Below are 25,464 nucleotides of genomic sequence, written 5' to 3' on the forward strand. Positions count from 1 at the left end.
AAGAGAAGCAAACCAAATGCCCATTGTGGAGGATGCACTGCAACTTGTGTGCGGGTGTATCTGACTGTGTATTGGGGAAACAGATGGTTCAACTTATATAAGGGTCCATTGTCGGGTGTTATATAAAGTAGGCCCTGATTGGTTGGAGAAATTGTTTCTTAAGCTGAGTAGTGAACATGTGCCGTTGATCCAAGTTTTATCAAGGTGAAGGTTGAATAGGTACCACTCAGCCTTGACATTGTGTATTGTAACTACAGCAAATAGTTTTGAACATGGAGGTCTTCAGTTTGTGATTACTATGCATTCTCTCCAGCATTTTGATGATTTATAAACTTAAAAGTAAGGGATCACATTAATGAATTTTCTCTGTGTGAAGTAGTGAACCGTAAACCGGACAGGGTGGGTCTCTGTTACCAGATAAAGTCCAATTTCACTGACTTCATTTGTGGAGAAGGTAGCATAGATGAACTTGTCCTGGAGATAGGTCAGGTGCATGGCCAATACAGGTCAGCTTCGTAAAACTAAACTCACTCACTCACTTGATTGAAGGAGAAGGTACAGCAGTGCTGAGCTTGACTTTTTCATGCACAGTATATGAACCTTTGATAAAGAAAAATAATTTGTTGTCAGATTTACAGATATGTACTACATAACACAGATACCTGCAGTCTCTCTCATTCTGTGCTGCATTGATTACATAAATGAAAATTATAACTTGACTTTTCTGTTATGTTTGAACTTTAACATGGATAAGAGATTGATAGGATAATTCAGTTTGTGATTACTATACTTTCTCTCTAGTATTTGGATGATTTATAAAGTAAGGGATAATTTTCTTGGAGTCACATTAATAGAATTTTCTCTGTGTGAAGTAGTGAAACCAATTCCAGACAGGGTGGGTCTCTGTAACCAGAAGAAATCCAATTTTATTGACTTCATTTGTGGAGAAGGTAGCATAGACGAACTTGTCCTGGAGATAGGTCAGGTGCATGGGCTAATACAGGCCAGTTAGAACATCAGCACTGAATGTCTGGATGAAGATAGAGAAGTGAACTTTTCCTTTTTATGGCATTGCAGATTTACATCTTGATTGAATGAGTAGGTACAGCAGTAGGATTGAGTAGTATTGTGTAGCATTGATTATTAGCAGTGACATTATTTCTGACCTGAAAATATCATGGCTGCTGAGCTTGACTTTTTTCATGCACTGGCTTTAAATACCCATACAGCATTTATCTCCCTTTGACAGAAACTTTATGAAAAGATAAAAATTAAGTTGATGAAAGGAAATGAATTTGGAATAAAAGCTCTGATACAAAAACGTAATAAGAGTTACAGATAGCAATGTAAGAGACAATACAAAAAAGCATTAAAATAACGATACTTTTGGCCACAACTTTGGATGAAGATAGATACGTACCATCACTGCTTATGATAGATACCTGACTCCCATTCAGTAGATCAGCATTTATTTATCGTTTCAGGTAGCCTCCATAGTCCAAAGTTAGGTTGGTCACTCATTTTACATTAAAAGGGAATTGAAAAAGTCTTAATTTGTTCATAGCTACATCAGACAATAAATTTGTTGCTTTAATTCTGTTTAGTTCGCCTGTTTGCGAGTGCTTCTCATAAAAACCCCACCAAAACCTCAATTTATTCTGTTTCTTTGCTATTCAGGAAATAAATAATGTATAAACTTTTGATAAAGAAAAATGATTTGTTGTCAGATTTACAGATTTGTACTACATAACACTGATACCTGCTATCTCTCTCATTCTGTGTTGCATTGATTACATAAATGGAAGTTATAACTTGACAATTTTGTTACGTTTGAAGATTAACCAACATTTTGTGTATTTTTCCTTTCACGGCTGAAATATGTGAGCAAAATCTTAAAGTGTGTGAGGAAACTTGAAACATAATAACGGTTTTTCAGCTTCATCTTTTGTGATACACTAACCCCTTGGTTTAGTGGATAAAACATTTCACTGGACAGTGAAAGTTTGGCAGTTCATTCCATGTTATAGTAATACTCAAACTTTGTTCTGGAGGAATATAACAAGAACTGGGCCCTGTTTCACAAAGCTTTCATAACTCTATGACTGTCGTAAGTATATGGTACAGCATAGGAGGTACGACATTGCGCTACCATGGCTTTGTGAAATGGGGCCCTGATTGGCTTATCATGTTCACAGTGTACTGTGTGTGAGTGGGATTATCATGTTAAACTGTGGCAAGGTATCACAATAGGTTAGTATTATACAACCAGCATGAGCCAGGACAAGTGAAAACAGTCCCATTTAACCCACCGTTTGTAATACAAGAAGTTATTTTCAATATTGTATATAGTGTTCAGGATACTAGAATGTAAACTGAATTTCAGACAAGGTCTCTTTGCTTGGCTGACATTTAACTCAATGGTGACCTGGATTATTTTGATGAACTTGTCTCGTGTTTGGGACAGATACTTAGGAGAATGAGGTGAGGTGAACTGGTGAAGTATCTTCAGATATACCACCAAGTACATAAGCACCCACAGTCGACAGTGTTATAAATGCTCAGTTGAAAGATTGATGCCTTTTTTAAGTGCTGGGCCTTTTTGTTGATATGTCTCACCTTTCATTATTTTTGTGTGACCAGTATCCGATAGCTAGTGATGTTGTTCAACAGTAAAACTTCACATTTCATTTGAAATAACTGTTCCAAGAATGAGTTTGGTATGTAAACTTCCACTAATTTGTATGCATATGGTAGGGTAGCCCTGTGGTTCAAGTATTTGCTTCATGTTTAAGACTGGGTTCGATTCCCCAAATGGGTACGATGTGTTAAGCCCAGTTTTGGTGTCCCCTGCAGTGATATTTCAGGACTATTGTGAAAAGAGGGTGAAAATAAAACTCACACATTCACAAAACAAAGTATTTTAAGTATGTAATGACATATTGTAATACATTTAATCATGACTCAATTATCCTGTCAATACATGTATGTGATGACTCCAAACTGAAAATAGTTTGTGCCTTTGTTCAAATTTTGAATTTATGAAATACATGTTAAATGTCCTTGGTAGTCAATTCAGGAACAAACTGTTATGGTTTAGAATTGGGATTTGTAAAAAAATTGAATTGAATTTCCAATTTATTGTGCTTACAATTATTGAAAATGATTCATTGTTTTTTATTTAATTTTAAGTTGTTATTTTCCTAATCTCAAAGGTATTTTAACAATAATCATAATTCTGCTACTCTATTGGCCATGTCATAAGATACAAGTCCCTTCTGCCAACCTATCATATTACTGGTGACAACGATCTTAAACACAGGGTTTTACGCAACACATAAATGTGCATACACACAAATGTAGAGAATGGACTCAGAAAAACAATTCACTGTGACCAGAGGGACGCACAATATTATTCATTGTACCCACAACACATCTTAGCTAAGTGTTTGGTGATTCTAGATAGAACCCTGTTAACATGGTTTAAAAGATTTTCAATCTCCATTTTTGTTTTTTTTCTGACATTCTTTGCAGATTTGGGCTTAATAGTAATATTGGCCTCTGAGCAGGTCCTGATGAATCTCTTCAGATATATAGACATATTTGTGACATTCACCAGATGCATGTTTGTGTTGACAGGGTCCTCCTCGACCAGGCTACCCACCAGGACCCCAGATGGGTGGTGGCCCTCGCATGATGGCCGGGCCAGGCATGCCCCCACACCCTGTGTTCCCAGGTAACTAACACAGGTCATGATGACCCTTAAACATGTCACTTGCCATCTCTGTTGATATCTTATTAGACATAATAGTGATTAATGATTGAATGGACCTGAAACAACATTAATGAATATCTTCTGAATTTATTAAATGTATAGGGGTTTGCGTCTTCAAGGTCCCTCTTCTAAACAAGATTTGAATATTCTCAACTTGATTGGTATTTAAACACTCATTCGGAAGAATCTGTAGATTGGATGTTGATATTGTGACCATGAGGTACAGAAATTCTGTGCTGATGTAATTATAAGAGAGATGGTAATAGTGACATCACTTCTCAAATAAATGTTTCATTGCTAACCGGTCCACTGTGTATGGTACATCTAAATAGAGTAAATATTTAAAATACACTAGTTAACATGTGAGTGACATATGATGTGACCATTAATATTAACATTTTAATTTGCTTTCATGATTGTGCATATCTTGTTATCTGATTCTACACATTTAGAGTCATGTTTCAAATCCGGTATTGCAGTTGTTTGAATTCAAATGTCCATGTTGAACCTGTTGTCATTGTGCTTTCCTTTCATTGATCCAGCAGTTATTCAGGATTCAGTATATCTGAAGACTGACTTCCACAAAGTGTGGCCATGATACACAGTTGTAAGCGGGGTGCAGGGGTAGCCTAGTGGTTAAGCATTCACTCTTCACGCTGAAGACCCAAGTTTGATTCCCCACATGGGTACAATGTGTGAAGCCTGTTTCTGGTGTCCCCCGCTGTGATATTGCTGGAATATTGCTGACCCGTGAAGATCCGGGGTAGATGATGTCGTAAGAGGTGACTAACAGGATCGGGTGGTCAGATTCCCTGACTTGGTTGACACATGTCATCGTATCCCACATGTCATGTCGTATCGTATCTCTGGATTGTCTGGTCCAGACTCGATTATTTACAGACCGCCGCCATATAGCTGGAATATTGCTTAGTGCGGCATAAAACCAAACTCGCTCACTACAGTTAAAAGCTGTGTTTTTTCAGCAGTTATTGTGTCAAATATGTTCACTCACTCACTCACACTTACAGAAAAGGAACACATTTGAGTAAATGTCTTGGAATCATCATACGACTGGGAATATCTGACATTTGCTTAAAAAAGAAGGAAAAGGGATCACTGGTGCTGAAGCAATAATCAATCAAATATTTTGTCAGGAAGTTGATGTGAACCATTCATGTTTGATCCAAATGATATGAACATGTGCCATATTATCATTATTTTAAGTCTCTTAAATTTGAGAATATGTGAACAATTAGTTAGTGTAGTACTTCTGTGTGATGTAATGATTTATTATAATCAAAATTATAAGCTATTTATGAATGTTGTGTGCGTTTTAAGGGTTAATTTTAATATTCAGTGATAGACAGCATAGGTATCACAAAAGCCAGATGAACATTTGCCTTTATATGTATATATATATATATATATGTTTTAAAGCCTTTCTCCTGTGATTTCCACTTTCTCTCCCTGTCTCTTCTCTGTCAGCCTCCACATCTTCCTCTACTACAACCACCAAAGGCGCCAGTAAGTTATTGCTCGTGCCTGCCTGCTCAGTAGTTACCTCCCTTAGTTCTAGTCTGCAACGCTGTGTGTAAGCGTGCTGCACTGCTGTGAGGTCATTCGTGGAGTGTTTTATGTATATGCAGTTGCCTTGTACACATCATCGTTGGAAGACACACATATATGCTTGTTTGGTTACCAGTGGTTATAAACACAACATGTATTTGGTATAATAACTCCGCTTTTGTGTGAATACTTCAATCAGAACTAAAACTCTTCCATCAGGAGATATATACACACTGTTGGAGAATATTTGAAGATTTTCAGCTCCTGATATTTGACAGGCTTCCTTATATGCCTTTAGCTTGTGATTGGTTGATCTGCATTCATCTTAGTGACAACTTTGATCAGTTTGATTAAACGTAGGTGAATAACGATAACATTTAATGAATTTAGACTTTTTATTAATGAGTAAAGCTTGGTAAGCATTGTTTTCATTGGAGTTCAAATTGATCAAGGGAAATAAAAAGCATTACCCTTATATAATAATAATAAATGTGAACTTATAATGCGCCTTTTCCATGCACAAGGCCCATGAACAAAGCGTTAACAAAGTGGGTGGATAATATACATATCTACAATGAGGGACTAGTAGCTAGTCATAATGCAGTGAAAACAGACGAGTCTTGAGAAGTCGTTTGAAGGAATTAAAGTCAACTGATGACTTAATGGTGATCGGGAGAGAGTTCCAGAGTAGAGGGGCAGAGCAGGCAAAGGATTTGTCACCATGGGTTGTTACTGTGTGAAGATATGATACCAGTGAGAAAGAGCGTCAAGTCAGACCCTCACGGTTTATGTAGGGGCGGTTTACCCAGTTGTCTCAGGTACCACAATTTGCTGAGGTGAGGTGCAATTTGGACACACCAGAAATCTATGATTACTGGCTGGAATGTTAGTGTGCCCTCATTATGATCGCACCATACCTCTGTACTTTTCACCAAAGTGGTAGACGTGAGAGACTGACTTCCTTTCAGGTAGACTGCAGTAGGGAGTGATTGGTTGCTATGAAACACTTTATTTTTCCTTATCCTGACTCATGCTCTTTTGCTTGTCTTCTTCTTCTTGCGAACATAGTGGAACACTTGTATCTCCTTAATTGAAGCTCCCTTCAATGTAAAATCACTAATTAGTACTCACCAAGAGTTGCCTCCCTTTGCCTTTGCTCAGGAAAAGCGGCGCCACCTTCTGGCCTCATGCTTCACTCTCTCCTTCTTCGCCCAGTGAGCAGGATGTGAGAACACACTATATCCTTTGGTTATTCTTAGTTAGTTACCTCCTATAGGTTACTATAGAGGTGTAACTAGTATCCTTCATTAATATGTATTGATAATTATTCGTATTTCTACTGTTTATTCACGAGATTTCGTGATTGTTCAGCTAGTTTACGTTGATGAAAATCTGTACTATTTGTAGATTACGTTTTTCTGCTGCTGACCCGCATGTAATATGCCCTAGCTGTACTACGCCTTGTGCGTTTGATTCACGTTGCAGTTACTGTATTAATCTATCTAATTCTGCTTTTAATAAATATCATCTTTGCGTCTTGAGATGTGCAGCAGATAGGTCACGCAAACAAGGGTTAGACATGGCCGATACATCGGAACCCCTAGCCAGTCAGCTGCTGTCGGACGACCCCCTCCCGTCTGGTGTTCCGCTAGAGTTTCCCTCGAGGAGGGGCGTGGGATGCAGTCCGCCGCCTCCAAGAAGCGTCCTGCTTCCCCAGACATCCCGTCATCGCAGCCAAAGTCTAAGAGGGCCTCGACATCTACTCAACGCAGACTCTGCACTCCCCAGGGCAGCGCCTACCTCCAAGGGAAAGTCTACGGTCGTCAAGAACCTTCTCAGCCGAGATTGTTCCAGCCGCTGAACTGGGCCTCTACGATGATCAGCCGATCATCATCCCCGATCTACGCCACAAGAGACGACCGGTGTCGGCAACAGTGACGTCAGCACAGATCGCCATGCAGCCTGATGTGTCTACACCGATGTCGGACGATCTTCCTGAGGGCCCCGTCCGCTAACATCGCAGAGAGGGCACCAAACTACATCGCCGCAGACCGGCCCCAGACGACCTGATGCGCAAATCATGAAGATGATGGAGGACCACTACAGACTGGAGAGACAACCAGCCCAGGACCTGAGCTTCGCTGGGCTCCAACGTAGACGACACCCCCAGAGGGACCCCCGTCAACGAAGCGCCACGACGAAGCCACCTTCGCTGGCGGAAGTCACAGACCACCTCGATGAAGGACCCAGATGTACAGCCTTCGCGGCCCTTCGCAAAGGCGGATAGATCATCACCTACCTCGGCTTCATCCTTAGATTCGACTCGACCACCAGACTTCACGAAAGCCTTCGCTGAAGGTCGTCAAGTCGCCGCTCCCCAGGACCGACGCAGAGGAAGCTTCGCGAAGGCCTTCGCTGAAGGGCACCATTATCAGGCTCTAAATCATCTTCGCCCAGAAGGACATCGAGGGATTCCACAAGAGCTTCGCGGGTTTATCAACATTCACCTCACAGATCTCCGCGAAGGTCAACCTTTAGACGCAGATCGTCAGGCCGTTCACCAAGACGATCCCCTCGCCATTCTCCATGCCGATCACCTCGCCGTTCACCGCTCCGATCTCCTCGTACATCACCACGTCGATCTCCTCGCAGGTCACCACACAAGTCTTCACAGAAGTCCACAGTCAGGTCTCCTTTAACGTCACCTTGTACAGTGGTAGAAGCACATAGTCCACCATCAGAAGAGCATCAACCTCTTATCAGCGATCCCGTGGTAGAAGATGATGGAGGCATCATTTTCTCAGACGCTGAGATACGTTATTGGATGGTTAACAACCTAGACCTTTCTTCACCTTCCAAGAGTGGTAACTCGGCGCATACTTACCTGATGAAGGAGGACGATGCAGACGCCATCACCTTACCTCCGATCGACCCGATTGCTGCGGTGCCACAGAATTTGGACACAGCCTTCCATAAAGCCACGAAAGTTCAAACGCCACACTTACCGCACTTTCACGCTAAGAAGTTTTCAACTCATAATATGGACCCCTTCCTCAAGGCACAAGACATCGATGATAATTACAAAATGATCAACGATGTCAAGAATAAGAACTATAAGATTGACGATCGCAAGCTGGTTCAGATAGAAACCATGACGAGGCGTATGTTCTTTGGCCTTAATAGATCTAGAACGATCAATGAGACTCTTATCACCAGATTTCGTGACACGACTTCTGAAGATGATAGAATGATCTACTCGGCCCTACTTATGCAAAAGAAGGACCAGCAGTTCCTAACGGATCATCTCACATCAGTCTCAGCAGCGCTAACCTTAGCTCGTCGTCAAGGCCTCCTCGCTTCCTGCAGCTGGGGTGAGCAGTTTACAGCTCCACTCTATACAGCCCCGTGGTCCTCACCATCCATCTTTGACGGAGGGATAGAGAAAGTCTCCAAGGAAGTCACTAAGGATTCTAGAGAAGTCCTTATGATAAAGTCGATGGACACGCTAGCCAGCGTCATCAGGCAGACTTCACAAAGATATTCAGGGAAATCTAAATTCACTGGATTACAGAGAGCACGGGATAGGAAGATGGCCAGCTCCAGGGGAAAAGATTCTTTTCGTCGCCCATATGGCAACTACAGAGGAGGATCAGGAAGAGGCAGGGCACCCAGAGGTTCCCGCAACTATAAACGATGAAAGACAGGTTCGGAACGACTGGAGTCTTCCACCCCCAGCCGTTCCAGTACAACCGTCACAAGTGGGTGGACGCCTTCAACTGCACTGGGAGAACTGGGGAATGTTACAAGACCCTTATGTCTCCAACATTCTTCAACACGGATATCGTATCCCACTACAGGCCACGCCTCCGCTGACAGTCAACCCTCACAAGTTCGACTTCCAGGCACAACAACTACCAAAGTTAAGAGAGGCTGTTACATCTCTCCTAACCAAGCAGGCCATAGAAGTACTAGATCAAGTAAACGCCGAACCAGGCTTCTACTCCCCAGTTTTCCTAATACCCAAGAAAAACTCCAAGGAGAAATACAGACTCATTTACAACATGAGCATATTCAACAGAGATTATCTACGCAAACCGCCAACGTTTCGCATGATACATCTACCTCAATTACGGCAGTTAATTCGTCCCATGGATTACATGGCCAGTATAGATCTGCAAGACGCGTATCTACACATCCCGATACATCCCGAATCCAGGAAATACCTACGATTTACACTAGACGGGCTGCATTACCAATGGAAAGTACTCCCATTCGGAATATCATCGGCCCCCTGGTTATTCACAAGAATAACGAAACCTATCGTCACCTATCTACATCGTCTAGGGCTACGCAGTGCGTTCTACCTCGACGACGGGATACAAGTAGATCAAGATCCACAGCGTCTCAAACTACAGTTAAACTACATCATCAAGCTACTAACACAGCTAGGATGGTTAGTAAATTTACTCAAGTCGGACCTAGTACCCTCGCAAGATCTGCAATTTCTAGGCATTCGATTTATCACGACTCTCAACCGTATCGTCGTACCAGAAGACCGATGGCTCAAGATCCAACAGACCATTCCTCTAGCCCTACTCTCTCCGCTACCACTACGACATTGGCAGAGCCTGTTGGGTCTCCTCACGTCAGCCCAAGACATGACAGTCAGAGGCAGACTACAGTTACGTCCGTTACAGGTCTTCATCAATGCTCATCTCGACGACCTACAACCATTCAGTCTACCGAAACACCTCAGACCTCATCTACTATGGTGGACCAGGAGGTCGAATGTCTGCGAAGGCATTTGTTTAACAGAGCCGAATTCAAAACCCATCTATATGTAGACGCTGCCGCCCCAGGGTTGGGGAGCTCATCTCGCCAACCGACGGCTTCAGGGTTATGGAATCAGCAAGAAAGCAAGCTCCATATAAACATGTTAGAGATGAAAGCGTAATCAACGCCATACTTCATTGGAGCACCATTCTACAAAAGGCGCATCTGATGATTCATACCGACAACTCGACAGTGGCGTTTTATGTGAACAAACAAGGCTCAACGAGATCACTGAACCTATTGACTTTATGCTTTCAACTGTTCGATCTAATCGACGATCTCAACTTACATGTCAGAGCATGTCACATTCCCGAGCCAAGAATGTACTAGCAGACGACTCTCTCGCCACATCTACCGCCACCGACAGAATGGATGCTCCATACAGAAATTTTGCACAGATTATCAAGCAAATAGGAGCTCCGCTAGTAGATCTATTCGCCACTCGCTTCAACAATCAGCTACCGACATTCGTATCGCCAGTCCCGGACCCACGAGCATGGGCAACGGACGCTCTAAGCATATCCTGGGAAGGCCTCAATGCGTACGCTGCTTCTTCACGCCAGCCATAATCCCTCAAGTGTTACAGAAAATCAGACAAACACAGAGCCTCCAACTCACTTTGGTCGCTCTACTGGCTAGCCAGAACGTGGTTTCCCATTCTAATTCAAGAAATCGGACAACCAACACTAGAGCTACCAAAGCGCTCGAATCTATTAGTACATCCACACACCAAACAGGTGCACGGAAACCCAGAAGTATTCCAACTTCACGTATGGACTGTATTAAAATGTGTTTAAACAAGAGAGGATATTCAACCAGAGCGGCAAAAGCAGTCACGCTTGCCTTACGCTATTCTACACGTAACTTGTACGACGACAAGTGGCACAGTTTCGAAAATTACGCAGCAAATAAGGGATTTACAGCGAGAAATGCTACACATCCACAAGTGGCAGATTATTTGTGTTACCTACGCCAAAACAAACATTTAAAAGGCTCGACACTGTCAACATATCTTGCCGCTCTTAGTTCTGTGATAACTATGAGAACGGGTGTCAAGCTAACCAAGACGCCAGAGTTACTGGCCTTACTACGTGCTTTCCGATTGGAAGATCAGAAACGGAAGTTCCACGCCCCAGCTTGGGATCTGAATATAGTGCTCCAACACCTCACAAGTGAGGCTTATGAACCGTTGGAATCGACAACCTTTGAATTTCTCTCACAGAAAACATTATTCCTGTTATCTCTAGCGACGGCAGCCAGGATGTCAGAAATTCACGCACTAGATTATGAGAGGATACAGTTTGATGACAATCAAAACACAGTTCACTTGGGACTAAGATGGGATTTCATCGCCAAAAATCAATTGCCAGGTCAACCAGACAGATTATTCCATATTCCTGCACTCTCCTCGATTCTCGATCTCAAGATACACTGGACTTATCTCTATGCCCAGTCAGAGCTCTCAAAATCTATTTACGACGTTCCAAAACAAGGCGACGACTTCTCAAACGATTATTCATCCCTTTATCGGCAACAACTCAGACAGAAGTCTCTCGTACCACCATATCTATATGGATAAGAACTGTCATACTTCGCACCTACAAGGCTGCAGGACTCGACCTTCCAAAAGCATCAAATCCCCATGAGATCAGGGCATTGGCTTCCACACACTCGCTTCTACATGGTAACTGTTCATTAAATACCATCATGGAAGGCTGCTTTTGAACCGACATGGTGTTTGCTAATCACTATCTGAGAGATATCACCACCGAGGACGCCTCAGGTATTCACCATTTCGGGTCCCATGGTCCTCGCGACAGCAGTTGACAGTCCCTCGTGAGACGCTAACACATAGTCTTACGAGATTATTATGTATATTTCATACCAGTATTATCTAGCTTATAACTCTACGGAGTTTTAGGGCTATTTATATGCTTAGCTTAAGTCTACTCAGCCTTAAGCTTGTACTGATGATTATGTTCAGTTGGGTAGCTTCTCCATGTGGGAGTCGCTTTTATATCTTTATTGCTATTATCATAGTATATTATTATTGTAATACCCCATCTATGGCAGTGTATAAACTTATGGTTTATAGTAGCAGGAATTATCCTAAGTCAGTGCCATTATAAAGTTCCCGTAAGGGGGTTATTACAGTTATATATATATATAAATCACTAATTAATTTTATAAATCCAAAGTATTCTGTTCTTTCCCACCTCCGTTTCCGTAGGATTCTACAAGCAAAAGAGCATGAGTCAGGATAAGGAAAAATATGTAATTTTTAGAGTAAAATTGATATTTTATACTTATCCTGACTCATGAGGTAAGCCCTCCCATCCTCCCCACATAACACTTTGGATTTCCCTGTAAATTCAAGTGTTGGGCTCGCTATATCAGGAGAGAGTGAAGCATGAGGCCAGAAGGTGGCGCCGCCTTTCCCGCGCAAAGGCAAAGGGAGGCAACTCTTGGTGAGTACTAATTAGTGATTTTACATTGAAGGGAGCTTCAATTAAGGAGATACAAGTGTTCCACTATGTTCGCAAGAAGAAGAAGACAAGCAAAAGAGCATGAGTCAGGATAAGTATAAAATATCAATTTTACTCTAAAAATTACATTTATGTCAGGTAGCTGGCTTAATGCTAAATATGACATTAAATATCAAATGAACAAACATTCTCCCTTTTCATATATATTACCCAGCTCTTGGATATACATTTGTAATATTTTAGTACTTTAGCCCTCATTGTTTGCCTAAGTATGATACTATAGACAAAGATCCCAGGAACAAGTTAATGGCTGCATGCTATAGCTGTAATATTGCTGACCATGGCCTACAATATGCACGCGCCAATGCAGATCTTGGTGACTGAAAATATATGAAGTTTCCACCCTATCATGCTTTTAGTGTAAATCCCCGATACACATGTACTAGTCCCACATTGCTTTTTACTCTGCCTCTTGCACCCACCTCCACTTAGCAGTCAGCTTCAAGGTAGATGTGTCACATTTTCTCATGCAAGATGTTGTGGTTTATATTTCAAATATATTTTATGGTCATATATGGTGATCATATATGATGGTTGTAACCTAATAAACGAATGCTGTGTTATGTTGGCTTCCAGAAACAAGACATTTTTTGCATGTCTATTTCCTGTACATATGGTATATAAAAGCTTTAGATTCAAATAGAAATATTTGAGCTGCTTGCGCCTGTAGTGATATGCCTATCGATATTATGATCCACATATCTGCAGTCCAGGTTTTGTGAACATGTGAGTTATGATTTATGTGATGTTTGCACCATAAGCTATTGATCTTTATCACCCACTCACTTGATCATAGACCTTTTAACGTTAACTGACCAGTTGGGTTTTTTATGAACTGACCTAAATGAAAGCAGATAATTGTAATATACTGAGAGAAACAAATAAAGGAAATTAAAGCGTTCCTTTCATATTTTCCAGTTTTCATCACCAGCTTTGAATAGCGCTGTGGGAGGAAATGTGAGAATAAATAAAGGAACACTGCCATGAAATGGTGTTCCCTTATTTGTTTCCCTCAGTATATACTAGTATCATGAGGAAAGGTGATGACGTTATATTGTTACCACACTTCCACATTTTAGTCAAATTATCAAAAAGGCCATATCCAATGAGAACAGTTGGTCTGGTCCATTATCTTTCATATTCTCCAGTTAGTAATGCTTCCTCGTTGTCCCTAAGTGGTAAGTAATGTCTACCAAGGGTATAGTGTGTTGCAGTGTTTGTGTGTTGTTGCAGTGGTACCCATGTTAGACAGACCACCTGACCCACGACTAGCTCCTCTGTTAAGCTGGGTTTGACAGGAACAAATAGAGGATGTGTTAGACCTACCTGGACACAATGTTGACATAGCATTTGGAGTCAATAACTTCATTTAAGACCAAGTTTGCCTACGCTGCCTTAGAAAGTTGACCTCATTGTAACTGGGTCCGTCCAGAACCCAAGTACTGACCATTTTGTAGCTTGGCTTCTTTCAAGTAGATTAGGATATAGCGTCAGGATAGGAAGTAATCTTATTGACAAGGTAATGTATTATGGCTTCCTGTCAGGGCTAACAGTTATCAAAATGAACAGAATATACTGGCAGTGCTTTTTGTGCTTCATCTGAGTTTTGAGCAATATTGTTTTTACAAAACATCAGTGCTTGTACATCCATAAAATATAGTTGGACTGACAGACAGTAGTACTAGTAGTAGGACTGTAACCTGTTTAATTTTGTTTGTGGCATTGGTTTTGGCGGTTCTGTTCTGTAAAATTCAAACACAACTAATTGCAAAATGCTAAGTAGGTTCAGGACAAGACTTGCATGATCTAGTAATGAGTCCATGTGACCATTGGGGAATTGAGGAGTGCTTGTGTTAAGCTGGACTGAAGATGCACCTCATAAATTTTCTGTACTTGTTTTACGTATTTTTTATATTTAAAAATAGGCCAATAAAAAACTTTGTTTTGAAATTTTAAATCAGCACTACTGTAAGTCATCAAATCTGGGTGTTTGGAGAAAATGTTCACTTGCTGATTGCTCTCTTTTCATCAGAAATTAGTTACTGTGATCCGTAAGTAAGTAGAAGTAAATTATAGTATGTGAGGTGACTGCAGATACTCTGTACATTCCATAGGGGTGGACGGCAGGTCACTAAGTAAGACTTTCAGATGCAGCTATGGTGTCAAGCTTTTATCTGGGTTCGTGACATTCCGTGTATATATAAGCATGGCAAAGCATTCACCTGGTGACTGTGTCTTTGTATGGCAGAATTTTATGTTATATTTTCTGAACTCTATTTCTATCATTGCCCTATTTATGTGGCTGTTGATTCACACTGATTGTCTACATGGTTTGTGATCAGACAGCAAGTGTGACAAATACAAAGTTTGTTCATGTCAGTGTCAGTTCAGTATTGTGATGCTAGGGGCCAGAGAACAGTACATAAATGTGTTCTTATCACAAAAAAGTCAAACTTGGATAATAAATCAGTGAATATCATAATTGTCTGACATTTAATGCCTGTACCTTAATCTGGCCAGCTATAAGCTGCTAATATGTCTGAATTAGTCTTCTGTAGGATGAAAAAAGTACTGTGAAGGAGACCATTTTGCCCTGTGACTTTTGTCAATAGTCTGAAGAGAAACATTTTTTGCTAAAAAAAAATGGCTGCTTGTTGTAAGAGGCGACTAATAGGATTGGGTGGCCAGGCTTGCTGACTTCGTTGACACATGTCATCGTATCCCAAATGTGTAGATCGATGCTCATGCTGTTGATCACTGGATTGTTTGGTCCAAACTTGAGTATTTCCAGACTGCCGCCATATAGCTGTAATATTGCTCTTTGCGGCATAAAACTAAACTCACTCGCTCACTATGTCATGAAATGGCATCAGCCATCTGTGTGTTTATCATAAACGTTCTTGCTGTTCTCATCTGATCTGGGTACCGATCCACAAATTGTTCGTAGCGTTATTACCTATCGTAACGCTATACTTTATCATGGGCTTACAACTGGCATAATACTACAAACGCTTTGTGGATAGGGCCCCTGATCTTTAACATGGCTGCCATGTTAACCATGTTGAAAATGATACTTTTCCTTTTGGTCAGTCAGAAGTTTTAATCTTTCAGAAGTTTTAGCCAGCTTGAACATTTCACCATTATGTACCACTTTAAACTGGTAGTTTGTTGCATTTATTACATCTTGTCATACACCTTTTGGATTAGGTTGGTTTATCAAGTTGAAATTGATTGATATGATTCTAGCAACTTGTGAATTTTGTCTGATTTAAATATTACATCATTTATGCAGTAAGCATGTTGAGTGCAATGCCCAGTAAATTAGGTTTTAATGTAAATGCTGTGACATATTTTTATCACTGTTACATGGATAGCCAACTATTTGATAACCATTCATAACATGCTTGATGGATCCAAGGTATGTTGGATATGTGGGTTATCATGCTATCACTATTGTTGAAGTTAAGATACTGTATGATCATGAATTGTGTGGCATATCTCTGTGTATGGGCACAATGTTCAGAAAGTCTCTGTGTTGTTATCAAGAGAGATGTGATTGTAACAGAACCTGGACGTGTGTATTACAGGTAGTAGCAAGGCCAAAGACACCGCCAGTAAGTATGGTGAAATATACCATGCCTGTCATATTTAGTTTTGCAGTGCCATGGATGTTGTGGAATGCCCTTCTCACATCAAGCCATGCCATTTACAAACACTCACTGTGTGTGTTCATGTGTGTCCTTCCCATACCTGAGTGGCACAAACACTAATTGTTTATCAGTCTTTTGTAAATTTCCACTTTGTATTTTTACAAATCAGAGAAACTGGTGTAAAGCTTATTTCAACCTGTTCAGATACTTAAGGATATTGCCAACACGTTTCTTATTACTTGGCTGGACCCTGCAGTTGTTTTGAGATGGGAAAAATACATTAATGTAACCATGGCAACAGTGCTTAAAAGCACCTCATGATAAATTAACTGTGTTCCATAGACACAAAAGAGCCAAATCCAACTAATCAGGGCTCTTCCAAACAAAGATGACAAAAGTCTTTGGGTTCTTGAGGTCCAAGTAATAATGATGTTTGATGGAAAGAAATTCTTCATACAACATGTTATAGGACAATGTAAAATATCTGATATGTGAAATTGTTTTTGGCATGTGTGATTGATGTGTGCCTACTACAATATGTATGTGTGTTTAATCACCAAATTCCATATATAACTCAAATAGTGATGTGTGCCGTGTATGCTGAATATATTTGGGTAGATTGCATTTAGTGAGTTTAGTTGTGCTGCATATAGCATATAATTTGCTGTCAGTATTAGTTGCTCAGCCAGTGATTGTGATTTATTTGCTAATTTAGTGCAAAATCAGCAGTGCATAGCTAAAGCAGATTAGTTTTGGGGTAAATAGTTGCCGTTTGCCTTCAGATAGCTTCTCTGTATGCTGCTGTTACAATGGATATTAGTAGCCGGAGTGCTAGTACCATTATATTGGTACCATTATACTGGTGTAGCAGCATGAGTTGACAAGTAGTGTGTTATAGTATGCTTCTGTGTATGACATTTTGCAGTGTAATGTTACGTCAACCTGGTAAACAGCCTGTAATCAGAGATTGGAATCATAGGTTCTGATTTATATTTACAGCATTATGAAATACCATAAGCAGATGTACAGTGATGTGTAATATTAACACCTGCTCCTGTAACTTGCATGTGGGGCCTATTATTTAGTACTGTCCAATACAAAAAAACAAATAGTTTAGAGAAAGAAACTGTTGTTTCAGAAATTCAGTGTTTGAAGAAACTATGTCTGTGGACATGAATATGGATGAGTATAGATTTTGGCAATTGTGAAAGATAAATTAGGGTAGAATATTTAACAATGATGAGTGTGACGAAAATAGATGCTCTTGCAAGAGCAGGAGCACTAGAACAAACCAGAATTGTTTCCCTTTATCATGTTCAATATTGACTTTGTGGATGACATCTTCTTTTATTTCATGAGTACGACATTTCGATACAGATTCCTGTAGTTTGTCAACGTCGCACTCACAAAATAAAAGGAGTTATTCATTAAGTTTGTCAATATTGCACTTCCCAACTTCTAAAATCTTCTTGCCACTGGCAAAGAAGATAGCTTCATGTTATTAGGAGAAATCTTCTTTGTCCCTAATGGTTAAAGCATTGGCTCTTCATTGGGCTGTTGAAACTTGTCGGTTCAGTATATCATAATGCAATAAAAACAACTGGTACATGTAATTTCGATTTTCGTACCGTCATTTCTATCTAGTCATAAAATGACAGTTTTGTTCATTCAAACTAACAAAGATTATGTTTGTTAATAAACAATGTAAGGTTTGGCTCTTGTTGTCAATTTTCTGCATTATGATCATATTGCATATACCATACTGAAACAGACCGAACCAAAGGCCTTGTACTGCTATAAGTATCGCACCATGATAAGAGCGTACCGTTTCAGCCCTATCAAGCACAGGCACTGGCACAGTCTTGGTTATTACCACTAGGAATATTGCTGAAAAGAATCACTAACCTTTTGACCATTGTGAAGGACCAGTGAAAATGGCTGTTGTTCAGGTTCTGTTGGGTGTTGTGATACAGAAACCAAAGACAGGTGTATATGAATCATTACTGACCAGCTCCAGCAGTGGCAGTCCCTTCCACCAGATGGACAAGGGGCAGAGGATGACACACCAGCTAGTGTTTAATGTCAGACCCAAGGTTTGCTGAAGCTGAGTAAACAGTTGGCAAATGGCAGAGATCTTGTGTTTGAATGTTTATACAAATGAATGTAGCCAGCCCACTCCCAAATGTCACACTCTGACACACTGATGGCCATGCTGGGAGATGCAGGCTGTAGGTCAGGGACTCTGTAGCTCATGTCTTAGTGCTGCATTCAAGTAAGTGCTTTGGGTATTTTCCCTTGGTTCACCATGGAGACATTGGTAATAGTTTCGTTATTTCAGTCAGTTTCCTACTTGTCGTGTTATTATATTGATACCATATTCAATCTGAGAGGCTGGTGATGAGGCGGTGGGTAGCCTATTGGTTAAAACATTCGCTCGACAAGCCGAAGACCCGGGTTAAATTCTCCACATGGGTACAATATTTGAAATCTATTTCTGGTGTTCCCCGCTGTGATATTGTTGGAATATTGCTAAAATCGGTGTAAAACTAATCTCACCCACTCATCCTTCATACTGTGGAAGAAGACATGTAGCATTTAATGTTTAGCAGATTTAGTATCACTGGGTTTCAGTAGTCTTGTTTGGTCTAGCTAAGTTACTATAGTATAATACTCCAGTTTAAGGTTTTTCTTTAGACTGAAGCCTTATATCATGTAATATTCATTACTGGTCTGTGACCCTAGCATTCAGTACATTGATGCAAATTGGTTTTAAAAGGGTCCCATTGATCCTTGTTGTTTATCTGATAATGTTTATCATGTTCAAGCGGACACGCATACAGTGTCTCTCAAAATGTGTTAGTGTCAGCATGTAAGAACGTCCTGCTTGTAAGCAGGCTATTGAGAATTGTTTGGCTACCTATTCTGACTTCATAGTGAGGTGTCATAGGGTCCCATGGCATGGATTGTTGCTTATGTTGTCAAGCACAAGTTTGTCTAACCAGACTGTAGTAGTTTAAGGTTTTTATTTGTAGCTGGAATAGTTTGCTGATGTAACAACATGAAGCTGTTGATGTTTTACTAAGTACAACTGTACCCATTATTATCCCCCGCCGCACGTTTAGAGCGAAGCGGGGGATATAGTATTAGGCTCCGTCCGTCCGTACAAATTGGAATATCTTAAGAACCGTTGACTAGATTCTTTTCATATTTGGTACCTAGGTTCATCACGGTATAAGAAAGGTCCAAGTCAGGTTTGGTGACCTTGACCTTCATTTCAAGGTCACAAGGGGACTTTAACGTTTTACCGTTGTCAGCGAGATATCTAAAGTACAGGGCAGGTGAAGGTGCAGGGCCCAGTCGATTTTGGTGACCTTCACTTAAATTTCAAGGTCACGGCGACACTTTGAAGATTTCAGCATGTTAACCTGCATGTTAAGCATGTCAGTGAGATACCTCAAGAACCATTCTCTGGATTTTCTTCATATTTGACAACAAGCCTTATCTAGGGAAGGCGCAGAGCCCAGTCGACTTTGGTCACCTTCACCTAATCTTCAAGGTCATGGTGACACTTTGAAGATTTCAGCATATTAAACTGCATGTTATGCTTGTCAGCAAGATACCTCAAGAATCTGTCACTGGATTTTCTTCATATTCAACGCCAAGCTTCATCCATGGAAGGCGTAGGGCCCAGTCAATTTTGGTGACCTTCACTCAATTTTCAAGGTCACGGCGACACTTTGAAGATTTCAGCATATTAAACTGCATGTTAAGATTGTCAGCAAGATATCTCAAGAACAGTTCACTGGATTTTCTTCATAGACTTTCAAGACTTCACTTGAATGCTTTTCAATAAGCAATTTCTTTATTACTGTTTTTGCATATTTCATCCACAATGACATTCACATCAAGGTCAAAGTGAGTCTTGAAAATATTTGTGTGTTTGAACAACTATAGAGCAAGATATCAAGAGAGGTTGACTGGTCATGTTTTTGTTGACAGTTAACTTCATCTTAAACTACAACCTTCACTTTCATTACTTTTTAAGTTTGATTTGATAATTTGCGGAGGGGGATTATGTCACCTTAGCGACAATGTATATGTATATCTAACTTTAGGATTATGATGAGTGTGTGTTCATCATAGTGGTATCTCTGACTGAAGGCTACATTTGTGTGTGTTCATCATAGTGGTATCTCTGACTGAAGGCTACATTTGTGTGTGTTCATCATAGTGGTATCTCTGACTGAAGGCTACATTTGTGTGTGTAGATGATTGCAATGTTTCCGACACGAGGCTAGCTAAGAATGTGTGTAGATGATTGTGATCACATGACACAGAGCTAGCAGAGATTGTGTGTAGATGATTGTGTTCACCCGACGTAAATCTAGCTAAGATTGTCTGTAGATGATTGTGATCACCGACACAAGGACTAGCACAAGGCTAGCAGAGAGTGTGTGAAGTTGATTGTGTTCACCCGACGTAAGGCTAGCTGAGATTGTCTGTAGATGATTGTGATCACCTGCCACAAGGCTAGCAGAGATTGTTTGTAGATGATTGTGATCACCTACCACAAGGCTAGCAGAGATTGTCTGTAGATGATTGTGATCACCTACCACAAGGCTAGCAGAGATTGTCTGTAGATGATTGTGATCACCTACCACAAGGCTAGCAGAGATTGTCTGTAGATGATTGTGATCACCTGCCTCAAGGCTAGCAGAGATTGTGTGTAGATGATTGTGATCACCCGACACAAGGCTAGCAGAGATTGTCTGTAGATGATTGTGATCACCTGCCACAAGGCTAGCAGAGATTGTGTGTAGATGATTGTGATCACCTGCCACAAGGCTAGCAGAGATTGTGTGTAGATGATTGTGATCACCCGACACAAGGCTAGCAGAGATTGTTTGTAGATGATTGTGATCACCCAATGTAAGGCTAGCAGAGATTGTTTGTAGATGATTGTGATCACCCGACACAAGGCTAGCAGAGATTGTTTGTAGATGATTGTGATCACCCAACACAAGGCTAGCAGAGATTGTGTGTAGATGATTGTGTTCAAGGCTAGCAGAGATTGTGTGTAGATGATTGTGATCACCCGCCACTAGCAGAGATTGTGTGTAGATGATTGTGATCACCGACACACAAGATGTTGTGTCACCTGGACACAAGGCTAGCAGATGATTGTGTTCACCCGATGTAAGGCTAGCAGAGATTGTCTGTAGATGATTGTGATCACCTGCCACAAGGCTAGCAGAGATTGTTTGTAGATGATTGTGATCACCTACCACAAGGCTAGCAGAGATTGTCTGTAGATGATTGTGATCACCTGCCTCAAGGCTAGCAGAGATTGTGTGTAGATGATTGTGATCACCCGACACAAGGCTAGCAGAGATTGTCTGTAGATGATTGTGATCACCTGCCACAAGGCTAGCAGAGATTGTTTGTAGATGATTGTGATCACCTGCCATGGCTAGCAGAGATTGTTTGTAGATGATTGTGATCACCCGACGTAAGGCTAGCAGAGATTGTTTGAAGATGATTGTGATCACCTGCCACAAGGCTAGCAGAGATTGTTTGTAGATGATTGTGATCACCTGCCACAAGGCTAGCTGAGATTGTTTGTAGATGATTGTGATCACCCAACACAAGGCTAGTGTGTGTAGATGACAGAGCTCTGTCACATGGCTCTCAGCTCATCCCTGCAGTTGTCTAGCAGGACTCTGCTGTTGTAACCTTTAAAGGCTCTGTGTTTCATTGATTTTCTGGGTGTATATACATAAGTTAACACCTGCATTATTCCCAGAATGACAGTTGGTTGTTGATGGCATTGTACATGGCTGGAGCAGGTCACTGTGACCTACCTTCGACTGCATTTTGAAGCTGGAGCACAGATAGGGTTGGTGTTTAAATCATCTGGCTTTAGTTTTGTTTAATATATTGTCATCATTTCTTGTCTCTTTTAAAATTTAGCATTCCAGATCGTCAGATATTTTTGGAGCTGAGCTCTAGTCATGGAGCTGATGAACATGATTACTGATTTGCCTTGAAAAATCAATGCCATTCATTGTATTGCTTGTATACTGCTGCAGGTAATTTGTGTGTCGATCATTTGAAATATATCATGGTATATGATTAAAATTTTATGGTGAACTTTAAAGTATGTGTATGATAGATTGATACTGTTTAATATCAACATATTTATTTCCAAGCAGGGTTTAGCCAGTGTACATAATTACATATTGGTTTGTGTTTCTCATGTTTCTTATTGCAGAATTCCGGTAGCAGTCTTTGACTTCAGCCTTGGCCTAGTCAAATTTCTTAATTTGATTAAGCTTAGGTAATAAAAGTGCAAATATTAACAGTAAAAATATTAGACATGTCACGTTACAAAATGGCTGGGACTGCTTGGGACAAATTATTTTGGTACGTCAGATGTATGTTTCATCTGCTGACACCTGTGATAGGTTCCGTGTTTCTAACGTGTCAAGATATGTATGTAGGTATGCCCCGCCCAGGAATGTCGCCCATGTCCCACGGCCCTCCACCAGGGATGTCCACCATGGATAGGAAGAGGCCAGCCCCGCCTGACCCAAGGACAGCGCATCAGTTAAAGGCGTAAGATTGCATTGTGGGATTGGGTTTTGTCTAACATTTTATCAGAATGATTCCAATACCTGATGCTTGTTGTAAGACGAGGGGCAGTTGTGTAGCCAAGTGGTTAAAGCGTTTGCTCATCACGCCAAAGACCTGGGTTTGATTCCCCACAATGGGTACAATGTGTGAAGCCCATTTCTGGTGTCCCTTGCCGTGATATTACTGGAATATTGTGGAAAGTGGCGTAAACTAAACTAACTCACTCACTCACGACCTCATGACCTGATGGTATAGCTTTGTTCATGCTGTCAACCACCGGTTTGTCCAGATTTGAATATTACCAGCCATTGTAATGTAAATGAATGTTTCTGAAAGCAGCTTATAACACTGGCACTGTCACTAGTGTCAGTGGAAATGTCAAACCGTTTAGGTATCAGATTGAACAATGTATTCTGGAAGATGATTGTATCAATGTTATATTGTAACTTCCTGAATAAATGTTATTCATATATATTCACATTCTAGTAAGAAGAAAAAGAAGATAGCTGATAAGATTTTACCCCAACGAGTGAGTATGCTTTGTACAGTCAAATATTTGGACTCATCATGGTCATTAATCATGGCGTTTCCATGAATGTCAGATATATCTTTGTGACACATTCTGTGAGAAAGTTTTGATAATCATAGTGATTGAATCTTGTAACCCTGTAGGCAACAATATGCCGTGTCAAGTCTACGCTGAAACTATTTGTAGCCTGCATCTTGTTGAAAATCATTTGTGAGAATAAATGTTGCCGTGAAGATCTACAGATATTACTAAGATCATGTGACATTATGGAGTAATAATGATTCATCAATCCAGACATTTGTCCTTCCAACTAATATCACAGGGAAACTCCTATATTAATGGACTTGTTGATTTCTCTGTGTGATGGGTTGAGCCTAATATTTTCAGTGGGTTGAAAAGTCAATTTCAGGAATTAGTGAAGACTATTTTGCAGACTAATTAGACTGCAGGATTCCCATATGTCATGGTATAATGGTTGAAGTGTAATGTAGAGGTATAATGGTTGAAGTGTAATGTAGAGGTATAATGGTTGAAGTGTAATGTAGAGGTATAATGGTTGAAGTGTAATGTAGAGGTATAATGGTTGAAGTGTAATGTAGAGGAATAATGATTGAAGTGTAATGTAGAGGTATAATGGTTGAAGTGTAATGTAGAGGTATAATGGTTGAAGTGTAATGTAGAGGTATAATGGTTGAAGTGTAATGTAGAGGTATAATGGTTGAAGTGTAATGTAGAGCACTACTGTCATGTCTGCCATGTATTATCTACCTTGTGTGTTGCATGTAGGTGCGAGATTTGGTGCCTGAGTCACAGGCATACATGGACCTGCTGGCTTTTGAACGCAAGCTGGATGCCACTATTATGAGGAAGAGGTTGGACATCCAGGAAGCACTCAAGCGTCCTATGAAAGTAAGCTTTTTGATCTTTGTGTTGAATCACCACTTATAAGCAGCTAAGGCTTAATAGATTTGTGAATTTTCATCCCTGCCCTGACCATTTTACTGCAATCATCATTATTTACCCAATGCATTTTCTAACCCGTGAAGATCCAGGTTAGAATTGGTCTTCAGTAACTCATACTTGTTGTAAGAGGAGACTGGCAGGATCGGGTGGTCAGGCTCGCTGACTTGATTGACACATGTCATTGTATTGCAGTTGTGTAAAGTGATGTTCATGTTGTTGATCACTGGATTGTCTAGTCCAGACTCGATTATTTACAGACTATGCCATAAAGCTGGAATACTAGGCATTTTGCTATCAGAAATAGGAAACATTTGCATTGTCACTTCTTGAAGATATTTACACCAACAGGACTGGAAAGACTCTTGCGGAAATAACCCCACTTTTAGCCAGTGGTGGCAAGAGGGACCTGCCTTTTCCCCAGCTTAAATGAAATAAAGATGCAGATCAATGAAAAAGGGTGCACACTTCCCAAGTCACAAAGTGAACAGGGGCGGGTTACGGGTGGGACTGTTGCAAACTGACTCAATTGACACATGTGGTGTCGACAAAAAGCTTCGGGCGGCGTGGGATGTGGTGTGTTGTACCTTCCTTAAGATTTGGTTCCAACAATGAACACTGATACTGTTTTCACTGTCTTGTGTTCCTGTTTCAGCAAAAGAGAAAGTTGAGGATCTTCATCTCAAACACATTCTATCCCCCTAAGCCTGAAGGAGAGGTGAGTAAATGCCGATGCATATATCCCGCATAACCTTTCTTGGAAGTCTTTTTTACTAATCTGGAGTTTATATATCCTGCCCAATTTAGAGCTGTGAAGTGTTTCAGTGATGCACAAACATGTTAAATCTGAAGCGCAATGCTTGTGTAAGCCAGAAACTCGGCCAGCAGGGTTATATTGGAGGTTCTATTTAAACAGACTGCTTTGCAGATCTGCCAAACAAACCCAACATTTAACATGTTACCTGTTCAGTAATG

General features: G+C 40.6%; 1 protein-coding gene across 6 annotated transcripts in view; it reads left to right on the forward strand.

The window, feature by feature from the left end:
- LOC124261794 (SWI/SNF-related matrix-associated actin-dependent regulator of chromatin subfamily D member 1-like) overlaps nt 1-25,464 on the forward strand; it is a 55,277-nt gene that overhangs the window by 16,436 nt on the left and 13,377 nt on the right. For 2 of the 6 annotated variants that reach the window (XM_046696144.1, XM_046696145.1), the window contains exons 2-8: nt 3,637-3,733; nt 5,258-5,296; nt 16,305-16,331; nt 22,868-22,982; nt 23,487-23,529; nt 24,316-24,438; nt 25,145-25,207. In XM_046696144.1, the coding sequence (XP_046552100.1) occupies nt 3,637-3,733; nt 5,258-5,296; nt 16,305-16,331; nt 22,868-22,982; nt 23,487-23,529; nt 24,316-24,438; nt 25,145-25,207 (507 nt within the window). Of the gene's footprint in view, nt 1-3,636; nt 3,734-5,257; nt 5,297-16,304; nt 16,332-22,179; nt 22,264-22,867; nt 22,983-23,486; nt 23,530-24,315; nt 24,439-25,144; nt 25,208-25,464 lie in introns of those variants that run through there. The other 4 variants (XM_046696146.1, XM_046696147.1, XM_046696148.1 and 1 more) reach the window with 4 other exon arrangements.

This window comes from Haliotis rubra, unplaced genomic scaffold (genome assembly GCF_003918875.1).
Source record: "Haliotis rubra isolate DU_JTF1 unplaced genomic scaffold, ASM391887v1 Scf81, whole genome shotgun sequence".
Taxonomy (NCBI): Eukaryota; Metazoa; Mollusca; class Gastropoda; order Lepetellida; family Haliotidae; genus Haliotis; species Haliotis rubra.